Source organism: Macaca mulatta, chromosome 4, assembly GCF_049350105.2.
Source record: "Macaca mulatta isolate MMU2019108-1 chromosome 4, T2T-MMU8v2.0, whole genome shotgun sequence".
NCBI lineage: Eukaryota > Metazoa > Chordata > Mammalia > Primates > Cercopithecidae > Macaca > Macaca mulatta.
The window spans coordinates 156,003,130-156,023,977 of record NC_133409.1 but is presented as its reverse complement, the minus strand read 5'-3'; the positions used below and the strand labels follow the sequence as shown (position 1 = coordinate 156,023,977).

General features: G+C 43.6%; 1 protein-coding gene, 3 non-coding genes and 1 pseudogene across 4 annotated transcripts; 3 read left to right on the top strand and 2 right to left on the bottom strand.

Annotated features, from left to right (window-relative positions):
- Positions 1-1,222: 1,222 nt before the first annotated feature.
- Positions 1,223-1,296, top strand: TRNAI-AAU (transfer RNA isoleucine (anticodon AAU)). Its single transcript has one exon. It is a non-coding gene; the product is annotated as a tRNA-Ile (tRNA).
- Positions 1,297-2,767: 1,471 nt separating this feature from the next.
- On the top strand, positions 2,768-2,839 carry TRNAQ-CUG (transfer RNA glutamine (anticodon CUG)). Its single transcript has one exon. It is a non-coding gene; the product is annotated as a tRNA-Gln (tRNA).
- A 2,211-nt stretch (positions 2,840-5,050) lies between these two features.
- TRNAS-GCU (transfer RNA serine (anticodon GCU)) lies at positions 5,051-5,132 on the top strand. The gene has a single exon. It is a non-coding gene; the product is annotated as a tRNA-Ser (tRNA).
- Positions 5,133-7,824: 2,692 nt separating this feature from the next.
- Positions 7,825-14,470, bottom strand: LOC699544 (large ribosomal subunit protein uL11 pseudogene; annotated as a pseudogene).
- A 1,670-nt stretch (positions 14,471-16,140) lies between these two features.
- On the bottom strand, positions 16,141-20,026 carry POM121L2 (POM121 transmembrane nucleoporin like 2). The gene has a single exon (XM_001094164.5). It carries the CDS (start codon positions 19,984-19,986, stop codon positions 16,819-16,821), a length of 3,168 nt encoding a protein of 1,055 aa, XP_001094164.5. The 5' UTR covers positions 19,987-20,026; the 3' UTR covers positions 16,141-16,818.
- Between the last annotated feature and the right edge of the window lie 822 nt (positions 20,027-20,848).

The following is a 20,848-nucleotide window of genomic DNA, read 5'->3' as shown; positions in this document are numbered from 1 at the left end:
ATGAAGTCTCACTCTGTCACCCAGGCTGGAGTGCAGTGGCACAGTCTCCACTCACTGCAACTTCCACCTCCCAAGTTCAAGTGATTCTCCTGTCTCAGCCTCCTGAGTAGCTGAGATTACAGGCGTGTGCCACCATGCCTGGATAATTTTTGTATTTTTAGTAGAGATGGGGTTTCACCATGTTGGCCAGGCTGGTCTCCAACTCCTGACCCAGATGATCTGCCCACCTCAGCCTCCCAAAGTGTGGTGATTACAGGCGTGAGCCACTGCTCCTGGCCAACTACTACTCGTATATTTTTTAAATTATTATACTTTAAATTCTGGGGTACATATGCAGAATGTGCAGGTTTGTTACATAGGTATACACGTGTATAGTATATATAATACTATACATATTTTTAAAAGAATGGAGAACACTTGTCTATTCTGATATGGAAAGGTTGCAAAAATACATTGTAAGTAAAAATTTAAAAAGGCAAGGGATTTAAAAAGTGTATAAAATGCTACTATTCGTAAAGAGAAAAAAAGAAAACACTTGGGTAACATTGTCTATGTATTCAAAATCTCTGGAACGATAAACAAGATATTAAAAACAATGGTAATGCTTTTGGGAAACAATGGCTGAGTAGACAACGATTCGGTTTAACGGCCCCTGGAATGGTGACTAGAACCACATTTCTAGCATTTTCCAATACCAAGGTCTTCGAAGCGACCTTTGATTTGAGGTCACTTTGGGAATCTAAGGGAACACATAGGAAGACTCCCAAATTGAGGATCTGGACATAAGAAACCTGGGACGATCTTGATTGTGGGACCATCGAGAATCAGACTCGTTGGGAAAATCCTTCAGGTACCAATTTGTATGTTGTTTTAGTGAACGGCTTTTACGAGGCAAAGATTCGTTAATATTTCACCGAATCTGATTCATTGTCTGCATGTATTGACTAGACATTCAGAAGGCAGCAAATATTTCCATAAATTCTTGGGCCATTAGCCACAGTTTGAAAGGTTTAAGCGTCCTCTTTCAAGTCTACGAATACAGCTATTTTGTTCTGTTTTTGCATTGAGAGGAAATTTCTCGTTTCTATTAAGACTCTAAAGCAACTGACAAATTGTTCCTCCCTGTAAGACAAACAGGAATTACATTAAAGAATTTAATACTTTAGTGGAGCAGTGGCGGGGATGCGGGTGAGAAGAATAACAAAGCGGGATAATCGGGAGCGGCCGGTTAGCTCAGTTGGTTAGAGCGTGGTGCTAATAACGCCAAGGTCGCGGGTTCAATCCCCGTACGGGCCACTCGCTTTCTTTTACCCTCCTCCGAGAAATTTGGTTTTCATGCTCTAAGATGATTCAAATTCACCGTCACCATTTCTTAATGAACCTAGAACCTAAGTTTGTTTCCGAATCATCTGAAATGCTACATCTCCCCAGGTAATGATGTTCTTTTTTTTTGTTTTAAATGTTCTTTCTGTTTCCTCTAGGAATAAGGACTGGGGACAGAAAGTTGTTCAGAGCAGAGACCTCCAAGATTGGGAGCCTGCTTAATGAAAGTGGGGGTGGGGGGCGCGGAAAGAGTTCAAGGAGTGGAAAGATAACTGGCATTTTTTTTTTAAAATAAAGCTTATTTGACTTCACATTTTCCTTCCAAATTAGTCCTGAAACCTACCTTCTTTCTCAAATTGTCGAGACACAAGATAAAGAATAAATTCTTAGAATGTTGTGGATGTGTGTCTCTGAAAACCCTTTCGAATTTAACTGAGACAAAATTGCCCTGTGAGGAAGCTATCACTTTAAACAAGGAACACAGACTTTGTTTTGTTTTGTTCACAGAAACCGATTGTGTGTGGGGTGTGTGTGTGTGTGTGTGTGTGTGTGTGTGTGTGTGTGTGTTTTCACATGGTCTTCTGTGTGTATCACAAAAGGATATGCGAGGGAGAAGCAGGGAGTTTTCTTTGTGTCCGTTTGGAAGTCTACCCTGTACATATTTCCCATTGGTGAAGGGCAGTGGAAGGACCAGGGGAGCTGTGCACTGTCCTGGGAGACTCCAGAGGGACCTTTGTCTACTCTTCCCCTTCTTTCCCTGAGTTGCTATCTTAGGGTTGCTGGGATCGTCCTCTAACCCTGTAGTTCAAATGCATTTATTTCAGTTTTCTGTAAACAGCAACGTGGCTCCCCTGTGACTTCGGTAAAATCTTTCCATAACGTGTCCTCAAAAACGCTACATGTTACCCTGGTAAAAATGATTTTTGAGAAAACAATTCGATCTATAACGAAAAGGAGTAAAGCATCTCAGGTATCTGACTCAAATTTCTCACCTGTAAAATAGAAATTATGGGTCCCATCTCACAGCGTGGTTGTGAGCCTCACAGGTGAGGTAACAATAGAAAACACTTGTCACAAAACCTGGCACACGGTAACCTGGTATACTGTGTGCCTGGCACCTGGCACACAGTCTTGTTTAACAATCTCACTTGTTTTCCACTGATGAAATAGAGAGACCCGAGGACGGGGCGCCAAGCTCTTAAACCACTTGAAAGGAAATACAAGGATGAGAGGACTCCGGACATTTGGAAGTCAACGTTTTCCATTAAGACTCTGGTGTAAAAAGTGTTGAATGTAGGCATGTGGCAGGTAAGCGTCTTTTTGACTTAATCCTCCAAGAGGAAAAGCAGAGTGTACCCATCACCCAAACTTCGGGGCAGAGGGAAGCAACCTAAGGTGGCGAAATAGGTCACCTATGACTTTAGGAAAGACTGTCGCAGATGTAGGTTCCATGGTTTAATGGTTAGCACTCTGGACTCTGAATCCAGTAATCCGAGTTCAAGTCTCGGTGGAACCTTAGTATTTTGTCCTCTGCTAAAACTGAGGCTGATGAGAAGAGGAAAGGAAGTTGGGTGATAGTCACGGACAGAGAAAAATTGGGATGGAAACTAAGGAAAGGATTTACCCACGTAATGGGTCTGGAAGAGCTGACAGTCGCCGAAGCCGAGAGAAAACTGTCCTCAGACAAGACCACAAGGGGATACAAGCTCAACTTCTGAGGGCTGGGCCGATAGAACAGGTGACGGGAAGATACAACTGGCGACAGTCAATAGTCAATAAAGATAGATGCTGCTTCGAGTTTGCACAAGCAAGTTTTGCTTGGACAGAGAAGAGGAGGAAATGAGCTGAAAAGACTCCCTGTCCCAGCATAACAGTGTTTACTCTACGCCCCCTCCCCGCCCACTCTCCCCAACCCGCAAAGTCCCTCAGCGTTTCCTAGTAAGGGTTCCCTGAGCGCATTGCTGGGCGCGCAGCAACTCGGCTTTCTTGGCATTTCCACGTCTGGGCATGGACCAGCTCCTGAAGAAGGGATTTCAGAGCTCGGACCCTCTTAGACAGATTGGAGAAGTTCGATCACCCGGAAATTGCTGGGGCGGTTCGGTTTTGGAGAGAGGCGGGGACGAAAGAAGAAAGCGGTAAGCCAGGAGAGAAGGCAGGGAATGTGATCAGGAAAAAGTTCTTGCGCTTTTTCTTCTCTGAAAAAGGAATGTCAGAGAAGCCAGCGCCCGGTGCAGCAGAGAAGCTTAGCGACAGGGTTGCTGGACCGGAGACCACGAGATCCTAGAGGCTACAAAGAAACATTTCCCCAAATGTGTCTCCCCTACCGCGCATTAACTCCCTGTGGGATGTGAATGCTCCCTACTTCCGTCTTCCCCTGCGAATCATTCTCGCCTTTTAGATAACATCTTACTGTGACAGAACAATTGGAAATGCTGGTGTCTCCAAAGTCTTCTGTAAACAAGACACAGGGTTGCGTGTCTCAATTGCGTATTTTACATGATTTTATGAAGGAACTGACAAATTCCTCATTTACTTCCGACTAATAACATTCCATTTTTAACAAATCGGAACGTACATATTGGGCCGTGGAAAGTTAGTGTTTTCATTTTTTTTACAATTATTGAGACTACTAGGAAAATTCTTTGACTTTTATCAAATATGAATATCCGTAAAGTTATATGTTTTGTGTGGTCCCAAGTTTCCTGCTAGGTTTCACTTTTATTTACTACTACCATTTATTTATTAAACTAGATAAACGTAATGGGAATGTGTTGAAGGTTCCACTTTAAATAATGCACCTTAAATAATCATAAAAACACCTTTTGGAAGCCTCGGACTTATTCAAAACCACAATCTACTGATCTTTTAGTTGTTAATTCCACCGAACCTTTCTTATTCCAGCTATAAGAAGTATTTATCCGCGGACACATGAATTGATGGAGAAAAAACATGTTAACAGCCATTGCACTAAAAGATGCATTTCCAATGCAACTCTACTTTTCATATATACTAAATTACTTAACAAAATTGTTGATTTGTGTTTGTTATTGTGTGCCACCATTGAATATAAAGGTAATTCAAACCAGAAGAAAAACGGTGAAACTCTTGGGGATTATTAATGGAAATAAAAAAAAATTAGAGGTTTCAATTTATATAAGTATTTTCCGTTGCTGCGCGTTATGACAGGGTCTTTACGCATAAAAATACGTAATATTGGGATAAAATTCTGTGGCAGAAACAGAACAGAAATACATTTGCAACAGAAAAAGAGTCCCCCCCATCCTCCCCCTCCACCCCCAATTTTCAGCGGCTTAGCCTTCAGTAAGAAGGGCTGTAAGGCCTAACTTGAGATCTGAGAAATGAGTGATGAACTAAGGCAGGTGAAGTGAGGGCAGAGAGAAGAGTTAGGAGTGCTGCGGTTAGAAAATGAGAAGGAGAGCATGGAGCTTGGGGAGAAAAAAAATTCACTGTAGTTGGAAAGTGAGAATGGATACGGAGGAACGATGACACTCAAGACTGGACACACAGGCGTTGGGCAGGATCATCAAACTGTAAAAGGTTCTCCATACGAAGGTGGAAAGAACTTGTTTTGTGTAAGAATTCTTTAAGGAGACCACAAGTTGAAGGACATCACAATCCATATCAACACATCACCAAAATCAAGCTGCAAAGCTTCGTCAAAAACAAGCCTTAAAGGAGTATCCCAAAAACGGCCTGCGGCCCGAAGGACGAGGTGGCCGAGTGGTTAAGGCGATGGACTGCTAATCCATTGTGCTCTGCACGCGTGGGTTCGAATCCCACCTTCGTCGACTCTTTTCTTTAAGAGGGTAACCAGGTTTCTGTCGCAGGTCTGAGTTGTTCTCAGAAACGTTATATACATTATCTACAGCTTTCCTCCTTTTGCTTCCTCTTATTTCTCTCGACCATCTATCAGTTTTATTTCCTCCTGAGGTTCCACAGAATTCCTGCGGATCTGAGTGGAATTACTCTCCATTCTTAGATTACAGTTTACTACATCCAGCACGCACCTGAAGGGCTCTCAGCCAAGATGTCCGCATGGTGCAACCGATCCCTTGCTCCACTCACATAGTGCTTCATGTTGCAAAGCCAAAGAACCAAAGGCATTGGTCAGACCCTGACTACCCTCTCCTCCGAACAATTAACAGAAGTTTGTGTGTCACCTTCCTCTCTGTTTACATATGAACGAGTAATCTGTACCTTTGCTTATTGTCAAAGTAAAGTGCTTTGGAATCTCCAGTCTTGGATTTTCTTCAAAATACTAGCTGATGTTGGGGAGCAATAGAGAAAACATTGACAAAATATTGTTAATTGTTTAAGCTGGTTGATGGGAAGTTGAATGTTCGTTATACTAATATTTTCACTTCCTCAAATTTTTATTAAAATGTTTTTTATTTTTTATTTATTTTTTATTTTTTGGACAGAGTCTTACTCTGTCGACCAGGCTGGAGTGCAGCGGCACGATCTCAGCTCACTGCAACCTCCGCCTCCCGGGTTCAAGCGATTCTTCTGCCTCAGCCTTCCGAGTAGCTGGGACTACAGGCGCCCGCCACCACGCCCAGCTAATTTTTGCATTTTTAGTAGAGATGAGGGTCTCACCTTCTTGGCCAGACTGGTCTCGAACTCCTGACCTCAGGTGATTCACCCGCCTCGGCCTCCCACAGTGCTGGGATTACAGGCGTGAGCCATGGCGCTCGGCCTTTTAAAACTTTTTATCCAGAAATAATTTTAAACTTAAGGAAAGAAATTAAGAATAAGAATAGTATAAAGACCACCCATATTCCTTTTATCAGGATTCACCTATTAACGTTAATTCTCTCTCTCTCCGTATATGTTTATATCTGTGTATGTTTGTGTGTATGTGTCCCAGATCATTTAAGAGTAAATTATATATATTATGTTCCTTTGCCCTTAAATATTTCAGTGAGTTTTCCTAAAGGAGTAGTTTCTTGTGCTATAGCCATAATATAGTTACCAATTCAGTATATTTAACATTGATATAAGTTTTTAGGAATTTTCTAACCTGTATTCCATTTTTTTCAATTGACCAATAATATCCTTTGTAGTATTTACTCCCTCCGATTCAGGAGTCAGTCTAGAATTGGGTGTTTTCCGTACCCCTTTAGTCTCCTTTAACCTGGAACATTTTCACAACCTTTCTTTGTATTTTATGATGTTGACTTTTTGAAGAACATGGTAACTGCTCACATTTTTAAAACATAGAACATTTCTTATTTGGGCTTTGCGTGATTTTCTCCCCTTATAATTGGGTTCACGTTTTGCATCCCAGAGAATAGAATGTATGTGACATGTCGTTCTCAGGACTATTAAATCTGGAGACATGCAATGTTCATTGCCCCTCATTACTGAGGTTAATTCCAATCACATAGTCAAGTTGATATGTATGTATAGTTTCCTCCTTGCAACTAATAAGCAATCTGCGGGAGATGCTTAAAGATCATACAAATAACTTGCTCCCCATCAAAATTTTCCTCTAGAGTTAGCGTCTATTGATAATTCCTACGTGGACCATATTTACTATGATGGTTGCAAAATGATGTGTTTTTTTAACTCCAGAATTTTCTTCACATTTACCAGTTTTTACTTTGGCATTCTACTGTAATCAAGAATCCCCCTTGGCCGGGCGCTGTGGCTCACGCCTCTAATCCCAACACTTTGGGAGGTCGAGGAGGGCGGATCTCAAGGTCAGGAGTTCAAGACCAGCTTGGCCAATATGGTGAAACCCCATCTCTACTTAAAAAAAAAAAAAAAAAAAAAAAAAAAAAAAAAAAAAAAAGCCGGGTATGGTGTCGGGCGCCTGTTGTCCCAGCTACTTGGGAAGCTGAAGTAGGGGAATCGCTTGAACCCGGGAGGCGGAGGTTGCAGTGAGCCGAGATTGTGCCACTGCACTCCAGCCTGGGTGACAGAGTGAGACTCTGTCTCAAAAAATAAAAAATAAAAAAAGAGTCCCCCTTTAACATCCATTTATGTATTTATTATCAGTATGGGCTCATAAAATCTTATTTCTCAGTGGTTTACAATTCCATTATTGCCTTTTTAATAACTTTGGTAGTCCATGTATCCCAGATTTTGTCAGAGGCAGACCCTTCAAGCTAAGTACTCTGTCCTTGTGACATTCCTCCACCATATTTCTTAAAACTTTCTTAATTTCTGGCATGACAAATTGTTCTAGGCTCTACTACATTTACCCTGTCCCCGTCCTGAAGTCTCCTATTTCTCAGAGGTGATCTTTTAGTGAGGAATATATTAGAGACCAATATCCAGGGTCTAGGTGTACTTACTGTTTCTAAGACACCTTTGCTTCTAGATTATCAACAATATCTAGGAAATACATGTGTATACTCACATATACAAAATATGCAAATAGACGCACACATATGTACGTGTGCACATATACATGCGTGTGCACATACATATGAATATTTTAATAATTATGAGTACCCAACGATATTTACTTTTTTTTTTCACCAGTTGTCAAATGATCCTTTATTGAAATACTTTCCTTTGTGCTTAACTGGCTGGGCATTCCACGGAACCACTGTTGATGTCATCTATGATGTCATGAGGGTGGCTGCCATCAACATTACAGCCCACAGACTGGGCAGTCCCCAGGATCTCTTTAATGGTTCCAGAGAGTTCTCTGGCTAAGGATCGGTGCCGCATCTGTCGAGCAATGTTGATGATCTCATCAAAAGTGATATTCCCACTGTGTTTAATGTTTTTCTGTTTCTTTCTGTCTCTTGGTGGTTCCTTGAGGGCTTTGATGATCAGGGCAGAGGCAGGAGGCACCGCCTCAATCTGGGCCTGTCTGTTCTGAATGGTCCGTTTCACTGTAATCCTTAGGCCCTTCCAGTCACCCGTTGCCTTGGCAATGTCATCACCAACCTTTTTCGGAGACAGACCCAGGGGGCCGATCTTGGGGGCCAGCGCAGAAGTGGCACCGACTTCACCTCAGGTGCACCTCAGGTATACGACTTTGATCTGGTTGGGGTCGAACTTCGTCGGCTGGTGTCGGATGAACCCGGATTCCGGACGACCGAAGAAAGTTGCACCTTTGCCCCCTCCGAAAGCCGAGAGGTTTTTTTTGTTTGTTTGTTTTTTGTTTTTGTTTTTGTTTTTGTTTTTGTTTGAGCCAGAGTTTTTCTCTTGTTGCCCAGGCTGGAGTGCAGTGGCGTGGTATCGGCTCACTGCAACCTCCACCTTCCGGGTTCAAGCGATTCTCCTGATTCAGCCTCCCGAGTAGCTAGGACTGCAGGCATGTGCCACTACCCCCCCAGCTAATTTTGTATTTTTAGTAGAGATGGAGTTTCTCCATATTGGTCAGGCTGGTCTTGAACCGCCGACCTCAGGTGATCATCTGGCCTCGTCCTCCCAAAGTGCTGGAATTACCGGCACCTGCGTGAGCCACCGTGCCCGTCCAGATATTTACAATTCTAATGTATCTCCTGAGGGGCTTTTAAAAAATTTTTTTTAATTTTAAATTTTTGTTTGCCTTCCCACCATCTATTTGTATGATCCTCTTCTGCAATTAGAATAGTGGCTGAAATGATTTACTCAAATGAGTAAATCAACACATTTACTCACGTGCCCTATCCTATAATACACCTAAAATTGCTTCAAAATTGCTTTGTCCACATTACAACAGAAAACAAAATCAATTAAAAAGAGTCCAAGATTTGTTTGTAATTCTCGTCCTGCCCCAAGTTAAAAGTAACTTGGTCTGGTTCTTTCTTTTCCTACACCGTGATTTGGTATCCTCTTGAATATCAGCCCAGGCTGGAATGTAGGGCCGTGATCTCAGCTCACTGCAACCTCCACCTCCCGGAGGCTCAAACCACCCTCTCACCTCTCCAGAATAGCTCGTGTTTTTTTTGTTTTGTTTTGTTTTGTTTTTGTTTTTGTAGAGACAGGATTTTGCCCTTTCTCTCAGGCTGGTCTCCTGATCTCTTGATCTCAAGGACCCGCCCGCCCCGGTCTCCCACAGGGCTGGGATTTGAGCCACAGTCTGGCAACCACTACACTTCTAGGTAATTGATAATTGACTTCATTGCTTCCTGATTTATCCTTCTGCATGTCTGTCTTATTTTTCCTTTCTTCTTGCACTTCAGAAAGTAATATAGTACTATAAATAGTCCTTTGCATTTTGCTTTTTCTTCACTTAACAATGTCTTCTAGAAATTGTTCCATAGAAGTTAATAGATATCGTCCCTATTCACTCTGTTTCACACTATCCCAATGTGTACACGCACTGTAGGTATAAACTAGTCTCCTATGACTGGACATTTAGTCAAAATGCTTTTTGGAGTCAGTGGGTAAAAATAAATTGAAGATTGTAGGCCTAGGGGGTCAAGAACATCTTCAAAGCAGCAAGAGTAAAGGAACAAAACGTGCTCCCCTCATCATCTTATTTCCGTTTGTCCGATTCATTTTTTTGTGTGTAAATTCTCATTAATTAGGGTGCTCATTGTTTAGAATAATTTATATACTTTTTTTTTTCCATATGTAACGACTCACTAAAGAGGGCTTTAATTTAAATTTTTTTCTCACGGCTGGGTGTGGGGGTTTATTCTTGTAATTGCCAGCACTTTGAGAGACGGAGGCGGGCGGATCGCTTGAGTCCATGAGTTCGAGACCAATATAGCGAAGCCCTGTCTCTACTAAAAACACGAAACATAGGCCGGGAGCGGTGGCTCACGCCTATAATCCCAGCACTTTGGTAGTCCAAGGTAGGCGGATCACCTAAGGTCGGGAGTTGGAGACTAGCCTGACCAACATGGTGAAACTCCGTCTCTACCAAAAATACAAAATTAGCCAGGAGTGGTGGCGCATGCCTGTAATCCCATCTACTCGGGAGGCTGAGGCAGGAGAATTGCTTAAACCCGGGAGGCGGAGGTTGCAGTGAGCCGAGATCGCGCCATTGCACTCCAGCCTAAGCAACAAGAGCTAAACTCCGTCTAAAAAAAAAAAAAAAAAAAAAGTTAGGTGGGCGTGGTAGTGCGCGCCTGTAGTCAAAAAAAAAAAAAAAAAAAATTTCCTCATCAACAACAACAAAAATTGCAAATATCGTACTAAGACTCCCCTCCCCGATTTTGCTATTGAATCCTGATGCATAAACTTAAAAAACATTTAATGCATTCCATTTCCCCCACTAGCATTTCAGATTTAACTTATTTGTTTCTGTTTTCCCCATAAAGTCCAAATGACTCTAGTTTATGTATGTGGGGATAAAAATTGTGTCTTTTTGGGCCGGTCGCGGTAGCTCACGCCTATAATCCCAGCACTTTGGAAGGCCGAGGCGGGCGGATTACCTGAAGTCGGGAGTTTCAGACCAGCCTGACCAACATGGAGAAACCCCGTCTCTACTAAAAATACAAAATTAGCTGGGCGTGGTGGTACATGCCTGTAATCCCAGCTACTAGGGAGGCTGAGTCAGGAGAATCGCTTGAATCTGGGAGGCGGAGGTTGCGGTGAGCCGAGTTCGTGCCATTGCACTCCAGCCTAGGCAACAAGAGCGAAACTCCGTCTCAAAAAAAAAAAAAAAAAAGAAGGTGTCTTCGTGATTAACATATATTGCTTTAGAGAAGAATTCACAAAGCATTCTCGTTAACTTTATCTGAAGTTTACAAATCATGTGTGAAAGCGTACAAAGGAGTGACAGTGAGCAGGAGAGTCTAACCCAAGTAAAAATGCGAAACAGCTGGCCCTTCGTAACCATGGGTTCTGCATGCAATGGATTCAACCTACCGCGGATCTAAAATACTTAAAAAAACCCTGCGTCTATACTGAACATGTACAGAAATTTTCTTGTCATTATTCCCTATGCAGTGCGATATAACAACTATTTACATAGTATTCGCATCATGTAAGACAGCGATCCACAACCTTTTTGGCAGTAGGGACCGATTTAGTAGAAGACAATTTTTCCACGGACCGGACCGGTACCGCTTCGCGGCCAAGAGGTTTGGGACCCCTGATATAAGGTGCAATAAATAATCTAGAAATGGTTTAAAGTATGCCGGAAGGTGTACATAGGTTATATGCAAATACTCGGTCATTTTACATTAAGGGCTTGAGCATTGGTAGATTTTACTATTCGCGGGAGGTGCTGAAACCAACCTTTCACGGATACCAAAGGACGACTGTATAGTTACTGAGCAGAAGTAAAAAATGCTTTTCCTTCTCGTGTACGAAAATTATAAAACCATAACATACCAAAGATAGGTGTGTATTATATTCACTGGAAGACAGAACGCGAATCCGCTAGAAATTAAAGTTAAATTTGTCATCTCTCTTTTGAAATGACTGATAAGGGAAGAAGGTATTGCAAGAACAGATGAGAAAAGAAAACGATTAACGCCTTTATAAAAGTTGGGCGATGGAGTAATAATTAATTTTAAGACGTTAAGTAAGGAGACGTTGAGTATCTGATTTTCTTTATTATATCAAGCTACCCACGATCCCGGGAAATAGTGATCATTAACATAAACACCCTAGCAGAGAATGGTTTACGATTCGTCGATCTCTAGGTTATGGGCCCAGCACGCTGCCGCTGCGCCACTCTGCTAGCAGGCTGAAAAGACCTTTTACTTTCCTTTGCTAAGATGATAATCAGTAAGTTTATATTTACTCGTACCAACAAATTCTGGTTTATTTATAAAATGGAATCCTATTTAGCTCTAAGAATGAATTTCTGTGACAACACAAGTACTCTTTAAATACACATAAATGTTTTTATTTATTATTATTATTATTTTTTTTTTTGAGACATGGCCTCTCTCACCCAGGCTGGAGGGCAGCTAGGCGATCTAGGCTCACTGCAACCTCTCCTCTGCTTCCCAGGTTCAAGCAATCCTCCCGCTTCAGCCTCCTGAGTGGCTGGGGCTACAGGCGCGCTCCACCACACCCGGCTAATTTTTTTTTTTTTTCAGGTTTTGTATTTTTTGTAGAGAGGGGCTTTCTCTATGTTGCCCATGCTGGTCTTGAACTCCTGAGCTCAAGCAATCCTCCCGTCTCGGCCTCCAAACATGCTGGGATTACAGGCATGAGTCACCACACCCAACTCAAATAAATCTTAAAATGACATAAATACATCTCAAAACCATAACGTTGTGCAAAAATGCCACACTATGGGATATACTCTATGATTTCACTTCTATCGAGTTCCGGAACAGGCAAACTAACATCTGGTGATAGAAGTCAGAATACAACTTCGCTTGCAGGATGCATTATTGACTTGATAAGGGAACCCAATGCAATTTGGATATTTTCTCAATCTTAATCTGGATGGTGTAATTTCAAAATTACATGAAATTATACATATATAAAATTCATTGAGGTCTATGTATACTTTTTTTTTACATTTTATTGTATGTATGTAAAGTATACTTCAATAAAGTACTGAAAAAAGTGAAAGCAGAAATGAAGAAAGGAAAGAAAGAAGGCAAGAAAAAGGAAAGTATGTTCTATATACACTTCAGGGAGCTAAGGCAAAATTGACCAGAGGACAACTTCCTAAATGGAGTTGTAGAGCCATGAAGTGGTCCGTAGGAGCAGAAGGAAATTTCTAGCACTATCTGGAAAAAGTACCTGAGCTGTGCCTCCCACAGATAACACCCTCTCAATGCAAAACTATTTTGCTGAGCTTTGCTCTCCTCCCAGGAAGGTAGGATTGTTTATAAAAGGCCTTAATGTATGACAGAATGGTGGACCTAATAGGGGTACTGGCTCTGATAGATTTTGAAAGCCTTCTCCTAAATAGGAAGAAAGTTTCCTTTTAATGTATTAATTCCAAAAGAAAAAAAAAAAAAAAAACAGAAATTAAATGGAGCTCCAGAAAACTAAGAAATACTTATTGTTTAACTGAGGTGCTCATTCATTCAATATTCAGGAAAATGTGTCTGTTTGGACCATGGATCTGGACTTCAGAGGCAAAGAAAGATCTCCTGAGTAGGGACAGGTCTCTTCTGTGGCTGGCTGCAATTACTACATGAAGACCATATGCTTTTCTATTGTTTTCTTTTTGGCTTCCTTTTATGCATTGTCGTGAGTGGTTGGGCATGTGCAGTACTAACTATGCCAGTCCAGGAGTGGAGCAGAGGGTATATCCTGAGGTCCCTGGAAAATGAGTGAAGAGAGTCAGGCTATTTCTGTGGCAATGGTGGGGAAGTCAGTTAAAACTACTGGTGGGGAAATCAACACATACAGGGCAGCTGCTCACACACAAACCCACAGATAGATAGACATATAGACACACATACAAAGGCACCAAACAATTTATAGCTATTCTTTAACCAGTCCTTTAATTTCATTAAATTCCAGCATTCTCTCTTTTAGAGAATCCAGTCATATCTTGCATGAAAGTTTCACTTGAAGTAAACACAACAACATTCAAGAGGAGTTATTCTGTTTCCTTAAGCTAGAGTACTAGCCAGTAAGAAGACTTGTAATATAATTGTTGAATACAGAGTCTTTGGGGATTGAACCTGGGGTGCCCTCCTTAAGGGAGAAAGCTGTAAGTCTTGCCATATTCTTATGCTGTGTTGATGAAGGATAAGAAGCAACTCTAAAACGTTTTAGACCTGCACTATTCATGTACTTGTTATCTACAGTGGCTATTGAGCACATGAAATGTGGCTAGACTTAGCCTGGGCAGCATGGTGAAACCTCGTTTCCATAAAAAATTAGTTGTGCATGGTGGAGCGTGCCTGTAATCCCAGTTACTTGGAAGGCTGAGGTGGGAGGATCACCTGAGCACGGGAGGTCGAGGCTGCAGTGAGCCGAGATCACACCACTGCACTCCAGCCTGGATGACAAAGTGAGACCTTGTCTCTAACAAAAAAAAAAAAAAAAAAAAGAAGGAAAGAAATGTGACTGAACTTGAGATGGATGTAAATGTAAAATACACAACAGATTTTGTACACTTTATGTGAAAAAACTCTAATTTTTTTCAAATTAATTAAATGTTAAAATAATATTTTGAGTATATTAAATAATACATATCACCACCCATTTAATGTGGCTTCTAGACTATTTAAAATTATATACCTGGCTCACATTTGTGGCTTGTGTTATATTTTGTTGGACTATGGCTGATGTAGCCAGTCCGCATCTTGTATACCATAAATTTTTATCATGACCTCTTTTCAATGTCCATTGATTAATATATCACTAATTTTACAGTTGTAAACACAGTTTTGACATTCTTTAGACTAACCAGCATGGTGTCTGCTATCGATCCAGAAAAGAGAGCTGAAGCAATTTGACCATTCCTAGATTATTAACTCTTGACTAAGGAAAATGACTGCCTTCCAGGGGTAGATTGAAAATAACCCACATTTATATCATACTTTCTACACTGAGGAAAGTTGAAGACATCGTAGGTGTTGGGTGTCCGGAAAGAGGACTATGGAATGTACTATCAGCTAAGAGGCATTGTTTCCTCCCTGTATTCAAGTACTAGTCTAAGGGCTTAAGATGCTTAATTTTCCTTTGAGTTATTCTCTATTAATTAGGTAAAAGGCACAGAGTGATTGAGAAACTTTTCTATGTGAGGTGAGCCACGTGTCAGCCTAGATTTGGACTATATTATACTTTTACCACTACCCTTTACTCCAGGAAAGTCCCATAATGAGGGGTGAGGAGCACAGTCTTTGGAGCCAAACTACCTAGCAACAATTTTTTAAAATTTAAAATTATTTTTCATCGACAAATCATAATTGTCTACATTTATGAGGTACAGTGTGATGTTTTGATGTTTCCATATATGTATACAGTGTGGAATGATTAAATCAAGCTAGTTAATTAAATTAAATCAGGTGCTGGATATGTTCCCTTGCCTATCTTTTATTTTTTCATACCCAGAGGAGCTGAATTACCTATCATTTTTTATGGTGGGACATTTGAAATTTACTCTCTTATTTTGAAATAGGCAATTCATTTTTGTTGACTTATAGTCACCTTGCTGTGCAATATATTTCAAAACTTATTCCTCCTATCTATCTGAAACTTTGTACCCTTTGACCAATAGTTCATTCCCTTCTTCTCCCCCAACCCCAGTAACCACATTCTACTCTTTAGTTCTATGAGTTCAACTATATTAGATTCCACAAATAAATGAGATCATGTGGTATTTGCTTTCTGTGCTTGTCTTATTTCACTTAGCATGATGTTCTCCAGGTTCATCTTACACATTTGCAAATGACAGAATTTCCTTCTTGTTAAGGCTGAATAATATTTCATTGTGTATCTATGCCACATTTTCTTTATCCATTCAGTCATTGATGGACAGACATTTAGGTTGATGCCATATCCTGGCTGTTGTGAATAATGCCGCAATAAACATGGGAGTGCAGATATCCCTTCAACACATTGACTTCAATTTCCTTGAATATACATCCAGAAGTGAGATTGGGGCATCATATGGCAGTTCTATTTTTAGTTTTTTGAGGAACTTTCATACCATTTACCATAATGGCTGTACTAATTTACATTTCTACCACCAACGTACAATGTTTTCTCTGCATCCTGGCCAACACCCCAGACGCAATTCATGCCTTTGTCACTTTCTCACTGTGTGTCGTTAGACAAACTACTTGGCTTCCTCATTGTTCTGTCCCCATCTGCAAAATAATGACTGAAACAGTGCCTACTCATAGGATTCTCATTAACTCAATAGTTTGACAGTTTCTCATAAGGTTAAATATACACTTATCATATGACCCAGCAATACCACTCCCAGAAATTTTCCTAGAGAAATGAAAACATGTTCACACAAAAACCTGAACATGAATGTTTATGGTGACTTTACTTATTATCGAGAAAAAATGGAAATAAATGTTCTTCAACAGGTAAATGGATAAATGAACTGTGGTACACTCATACAATTGAATACAATTAAAAATGGATTTTTAATCATCAATAAAAGAAATAAATGATTGATATAAGTAACAACTTGGATAAATCTCAGTGGAATTATGCTGAGTGAAGGAAGCCAGTCTCCAAAGGTTGCATACTGTTTGATTCCATTTAAGTGACACTCTCAAAAAGACAATGTATAGTGACTGACAGAGAACATGTTAGCGTTTACCAGCAGTAGGGATGGTGGGATGTATGAAAAAATGTTCTTACTGATAGACATTCAACTTGTTTGGAAAGTCTGGATATTATAGATCCTGCTGATGTGCATGCTGCACACCTGACACAGAGAGGAGTGGACAGGAAGGGAAAGGCGAGGTTCTGTTCAAGTCCAACGGAACACCTGGCCTCAATCTGCAATCACCACTAGATGCTTTAGTCCTTCACGTTCTTCAAGGATGTAGATTAGTACACACAGTGTGAACATCTAAAGCTCCAGCTTTAGATCTGAAGTATGTTTACTTTAGAAAATTGGAAGACACTGAGGTTTTTCAAAAACAATACTGAGGTCCAAATCAGGGTGCAAGTGACAGGGAACACAGGCTACTTCTTGTAGGCATGATGCCTTCGGGAATGCCCTTGTTCCCGATTCTTTGAGGTTTTTGATTTTGTGCCCAAGGAAAATGAAGAGGCTGATGATCTAAAAGGTCCTCTCCCAACAGAGCCCTGGGCAGGTGGAAAAGGCATCCCAAAGTCAACACTGCTGCCTGCCTTAGCTTGTCCAGGGACTGGGGTGCTTTGAGCAATGGGGGCCATAGTCTTTCTTGCAGAAATGCTGGCTCTCCCCAAGGCAAAAGCTGTGCTGTGGCTGGGCAGGCCTTGAGTGTTCTGGCTCCAGCCTTTTCCATATGGGATCATGGTACTGGTGGTCCCACTAGGCAATGCTCCAATGCTGAAAGCTCCGGAGGTGGAGCTCATGTCTGGGCCAGTCATTCTAATCCCAGACTCATCACAGTCCATAGGGGTCACGAATCCCCCAAAAGCGAAAGGTCGTGGGGCTCTGCTGCCAAACACTGAGCCAAAAGCCCCACTTTGGTGGGTCTGAATTACAATTCTAAACCCAGTTGTACTAGCTTGACTAATGGGAAAACCTGCTGGAATGCTGCCAATGCCTGGCCAGGTGCTGGCAGGGGTTTGAGAGGTGGAGGCTGAGGGTATCAAACACCCCAAGGCTGACTGTGTGGTACTGATGAAGGCTGGCTGAGCTGGAGTTGGCACTGGGGTTGGCAATGCCACTGCTGAGCTCCCAAAAAGAAAAGAGCTACTGACACTTGGAGTAAGGGCTGGCTGGGAAGGCCCTTGTTTCTGTCCATCTGTGGCACCAAATGCAGGCTGGGGATTAGCTCCTTGGGATAGTGGGAAAGGTGGCCTTGAGCTTGATCCCAAGGGACTTGTGATTGCTGGAGTCAGGCTGGAGACGCTGGGGGACGATGCAGGCCAGTTCGTGGATACTAGGGTTGAGGCGGGCAGAGGGCTGCCCACACTCCTGAAATTAGCAGTGCTGCTTCTAGGGGATATTTGGACAGCACTGGAAAGGACCTGGGTAAAGATGGTGACTGTGTGCACAGTAGGAATGGTAGGACGGTGGTGTGGTGGGAAAATGAATCCTGTGGCTGGGGTGAAGTCGGCTCTGAAGGCCTGAGCAGTCCTAAGCAGGAAAGTGTCGCAAGTGGAAGGGACAGAATAAGTGTTGCCTATGGCACCTGTAACATTCACTACACCAAAATCCAAAGGTGGCTTAAAAACAGAGTCTTTAGATGTGCTGGCTAGGGTGGTGGGCATGACCACAGTGGTGGCCTTGACCAGGCCATGGAAATGATGGGTAGAAGCATGAGTAAATGGAGGAGGGGTCTGCTTGGAGGAGAAAGGAGCTATCATGGGCATAGTTTTAAGTGGATCTATGCTGCCAAAGATAGGCTTGAAGGTAGGAGTTAAGGTGCCCTGAGTTGAGAGGGAAGAGCTTAAAGACGCTGCAGCTGTGACTGAAATTTTGGAATATGAGGAGCCTCCAATCTCGCTATTGTGCAGGGGCCCCAAAATCGGTTTTAACATGAGGTGAGCAGAAGTTGCATCAGGAGGTGCAGATGCGGAAAGATGGGGAGTTGGGCTACTCACCATTCCAAGCAAAGTACTTTGGATGGTGGGTGGTGCAGGTGGGTCTGGGGGCATGGGAGACCTGTCAGCCTGAAAGGTTGAAGGCAGCCAGATGGTGTCAGTAACTGGTGATGTGGGAGAGGTGGGGGTCAGCACGATGAAAGTAGCTGTGGGCTTTGAGTCTGGAGAGGTGCCTGGAAGGAGCTCTGACTGTGAGCACCCTGGTGGGGTTGGTAGGCTGGGTGTCTTCAAAGGAGAATGGGCCACACTGGTTACCTCTCCCGTGGACTGTGGGGAGGTCAGTGGACCTAGAGACTTCTGCATTTTTGTTAAGTTTTGCAACTGAGGATTCGCCCCCTGGGTTAGATCTGTTTCCGAAGAAGGCGGAGTGAGAGATAGGGAAGGCTGAATAGCAAGCCAAGTCTCAGGGACAGGGTCTGTGGTGACCTCAGTTGTATCTTCTCTCGCGTTGTTGCTCCGCTGTAGTTCAGTTTTCTTCCCCAAGGTCAAGTCCTCATCAGAGACTGCATAACCAAGCTGGGGAAGTGGGATCTCCGACAGCAGGTTCTCAGGGCTAGAGGGCAGCTGTGGAATCTTTTGATTTTGCTGCCCAGAACTTCCAGATGCTCCTGAGGACTCAAAATCTGATACCAGTGGGACTGAAGAGTAAGGCCGATGATCAATTTTTTTCTTTTTTATTGGCCACTCTGGTGTCTCGAATGATACACTGGGAATACTTCTTTTCCAAGGGTCTGAGAAATTTCTGGAAGAGCTGTAAGAGCTGGAAATAGCATTCCTTTTGGAGCTGAGGGGGCCACCTCTGTATATGCTGGCCAAGGAGCTCATGGAGGAGCAACTGGGTCTCTTAGTCAAGCTGTGATCCGAGCTCCAGGAATGGAGACTTCTCTTCAGCGGCCCAGGCCTGGGCACAAAAGAAGTGAGGGTTCCATTTTTCATCAGAGGCTTAAATGCAGATGGTTTGGTCTCTGGACTCCTTCTCTTACTGTCCAAGCCCTCAGGGAATAGTGGTTCTTCCAACCTCCCTTTCCCTTTTCTGCACTCTCTGAGGGCCCTCAACACTGTCTCCTTTGAACACGGATCTGAGGGCTCCTCAGAGGGTGGGGGTTCTGCAAGGGCAATTACATCTTCAGGAGAAGTGGAAGGGGACACCCTCTCATCAGGAGGAGTGATCTTGATGGTCACTGGGCTCCAAATTGGCCTAGGATGTCGAAGAGACCAAATAGTCCGCTTTAAGTAAGTTTCCCACCAGTCTGAAGGGAGAGGCCCCAGGGTGGAATTCTGGGACTTCTTCATGGGAAAGCGCCTCCAAGCCTCGTTGGCCAGCCACGTGGTTGGATTGGCAGGATCCAGGTTTGGCGACCTCCTCACAGGTCTATACCGTGGGGCAGGGTGGGCGCGGTGGACGAACTGAACCCGATGAACTTGGTGAAGGGGCTGAGTTGGCCGGCGTTTCGTGGGCCTCTCGGGCAAGTCGGCGCGCACCTGGGCTGGGGACGAGGGCGAAAGTCCCAGCTTGCTCAGGAAACTGCCCATGAGGAGATATGAGGCGGGGTCAGTGGCTTCAAGCAAGGTTTTGGCTTCCGAGGTTTCGGACATCTGCACAATCGGACCGAGTCGAAGAGCGCAGTGTTCGGTTGACCGTTGGGATTCACGCGCGAGGAAAGCGCGAGTCTCAGGGCGCTTGGCACTCTCCAGACCCGGCACCCGCGGGAACGGGGGACGCGCGGGACTTCAGCAGTCCCAGTAACTTGCTTAGCTGTTTTGAGACCTCAGCGGGGCGGTCAGACGTTTTGCTCTCTCTGCAGCGAGTTACAGTACTTGGCGCGGGGAGAGGAACTCGAGAGGAAGCGCACGGCCCCTCGCCCCTGGCGTGGGCAGCGGCTGTCTGGGACCCTGTGGTCCGGATTCACCAAGTGGCGCGGAGCTGGAATCGAGTGGGTGCACAGTTTCCAGGCTGCGACTATTATGGGCCTCGAAGGTACAGGCTCAGGGGGCTCAGGGCCCCGGCGCAGATCTGTCTGCCCGCGGGATCCCCTGAGTCTGAGTGGGGAGCACTATCTGCGCCCCGCGGGGTGAGTGCGGGCGGCTTTCGCAGGTGCGCAGGACTGGAGGTCTGGACCGGTGTACCTGTGCCGTCCGGATGGCATTTGTGGCACTAGCAGTCGGGAAGGCCCCTGATTGAAGATCCCCGCGCTTCTCCCTTTCTGCAGCTCTTGACGCTGCCAGTAGATGTCAGTCATTTGCCGCACAGCCACCTTTGAGGTCCACCTGTGTCTCCCAGCGGCCGAATCCAGGTTTCCTTCCTGTTCGCACTTGGAAAACTCATGGCGATTGCCATCAGGAGTGGCCTCAGAGATCCGGAGTGAACGAACGGGAAATCGCGTCTTACGGCCCAGAACCTGAGCCCTCCACAAACAGTCGGCTCAGTCCCTTGCTCAGGCCACCTCCTGTTCTCTTC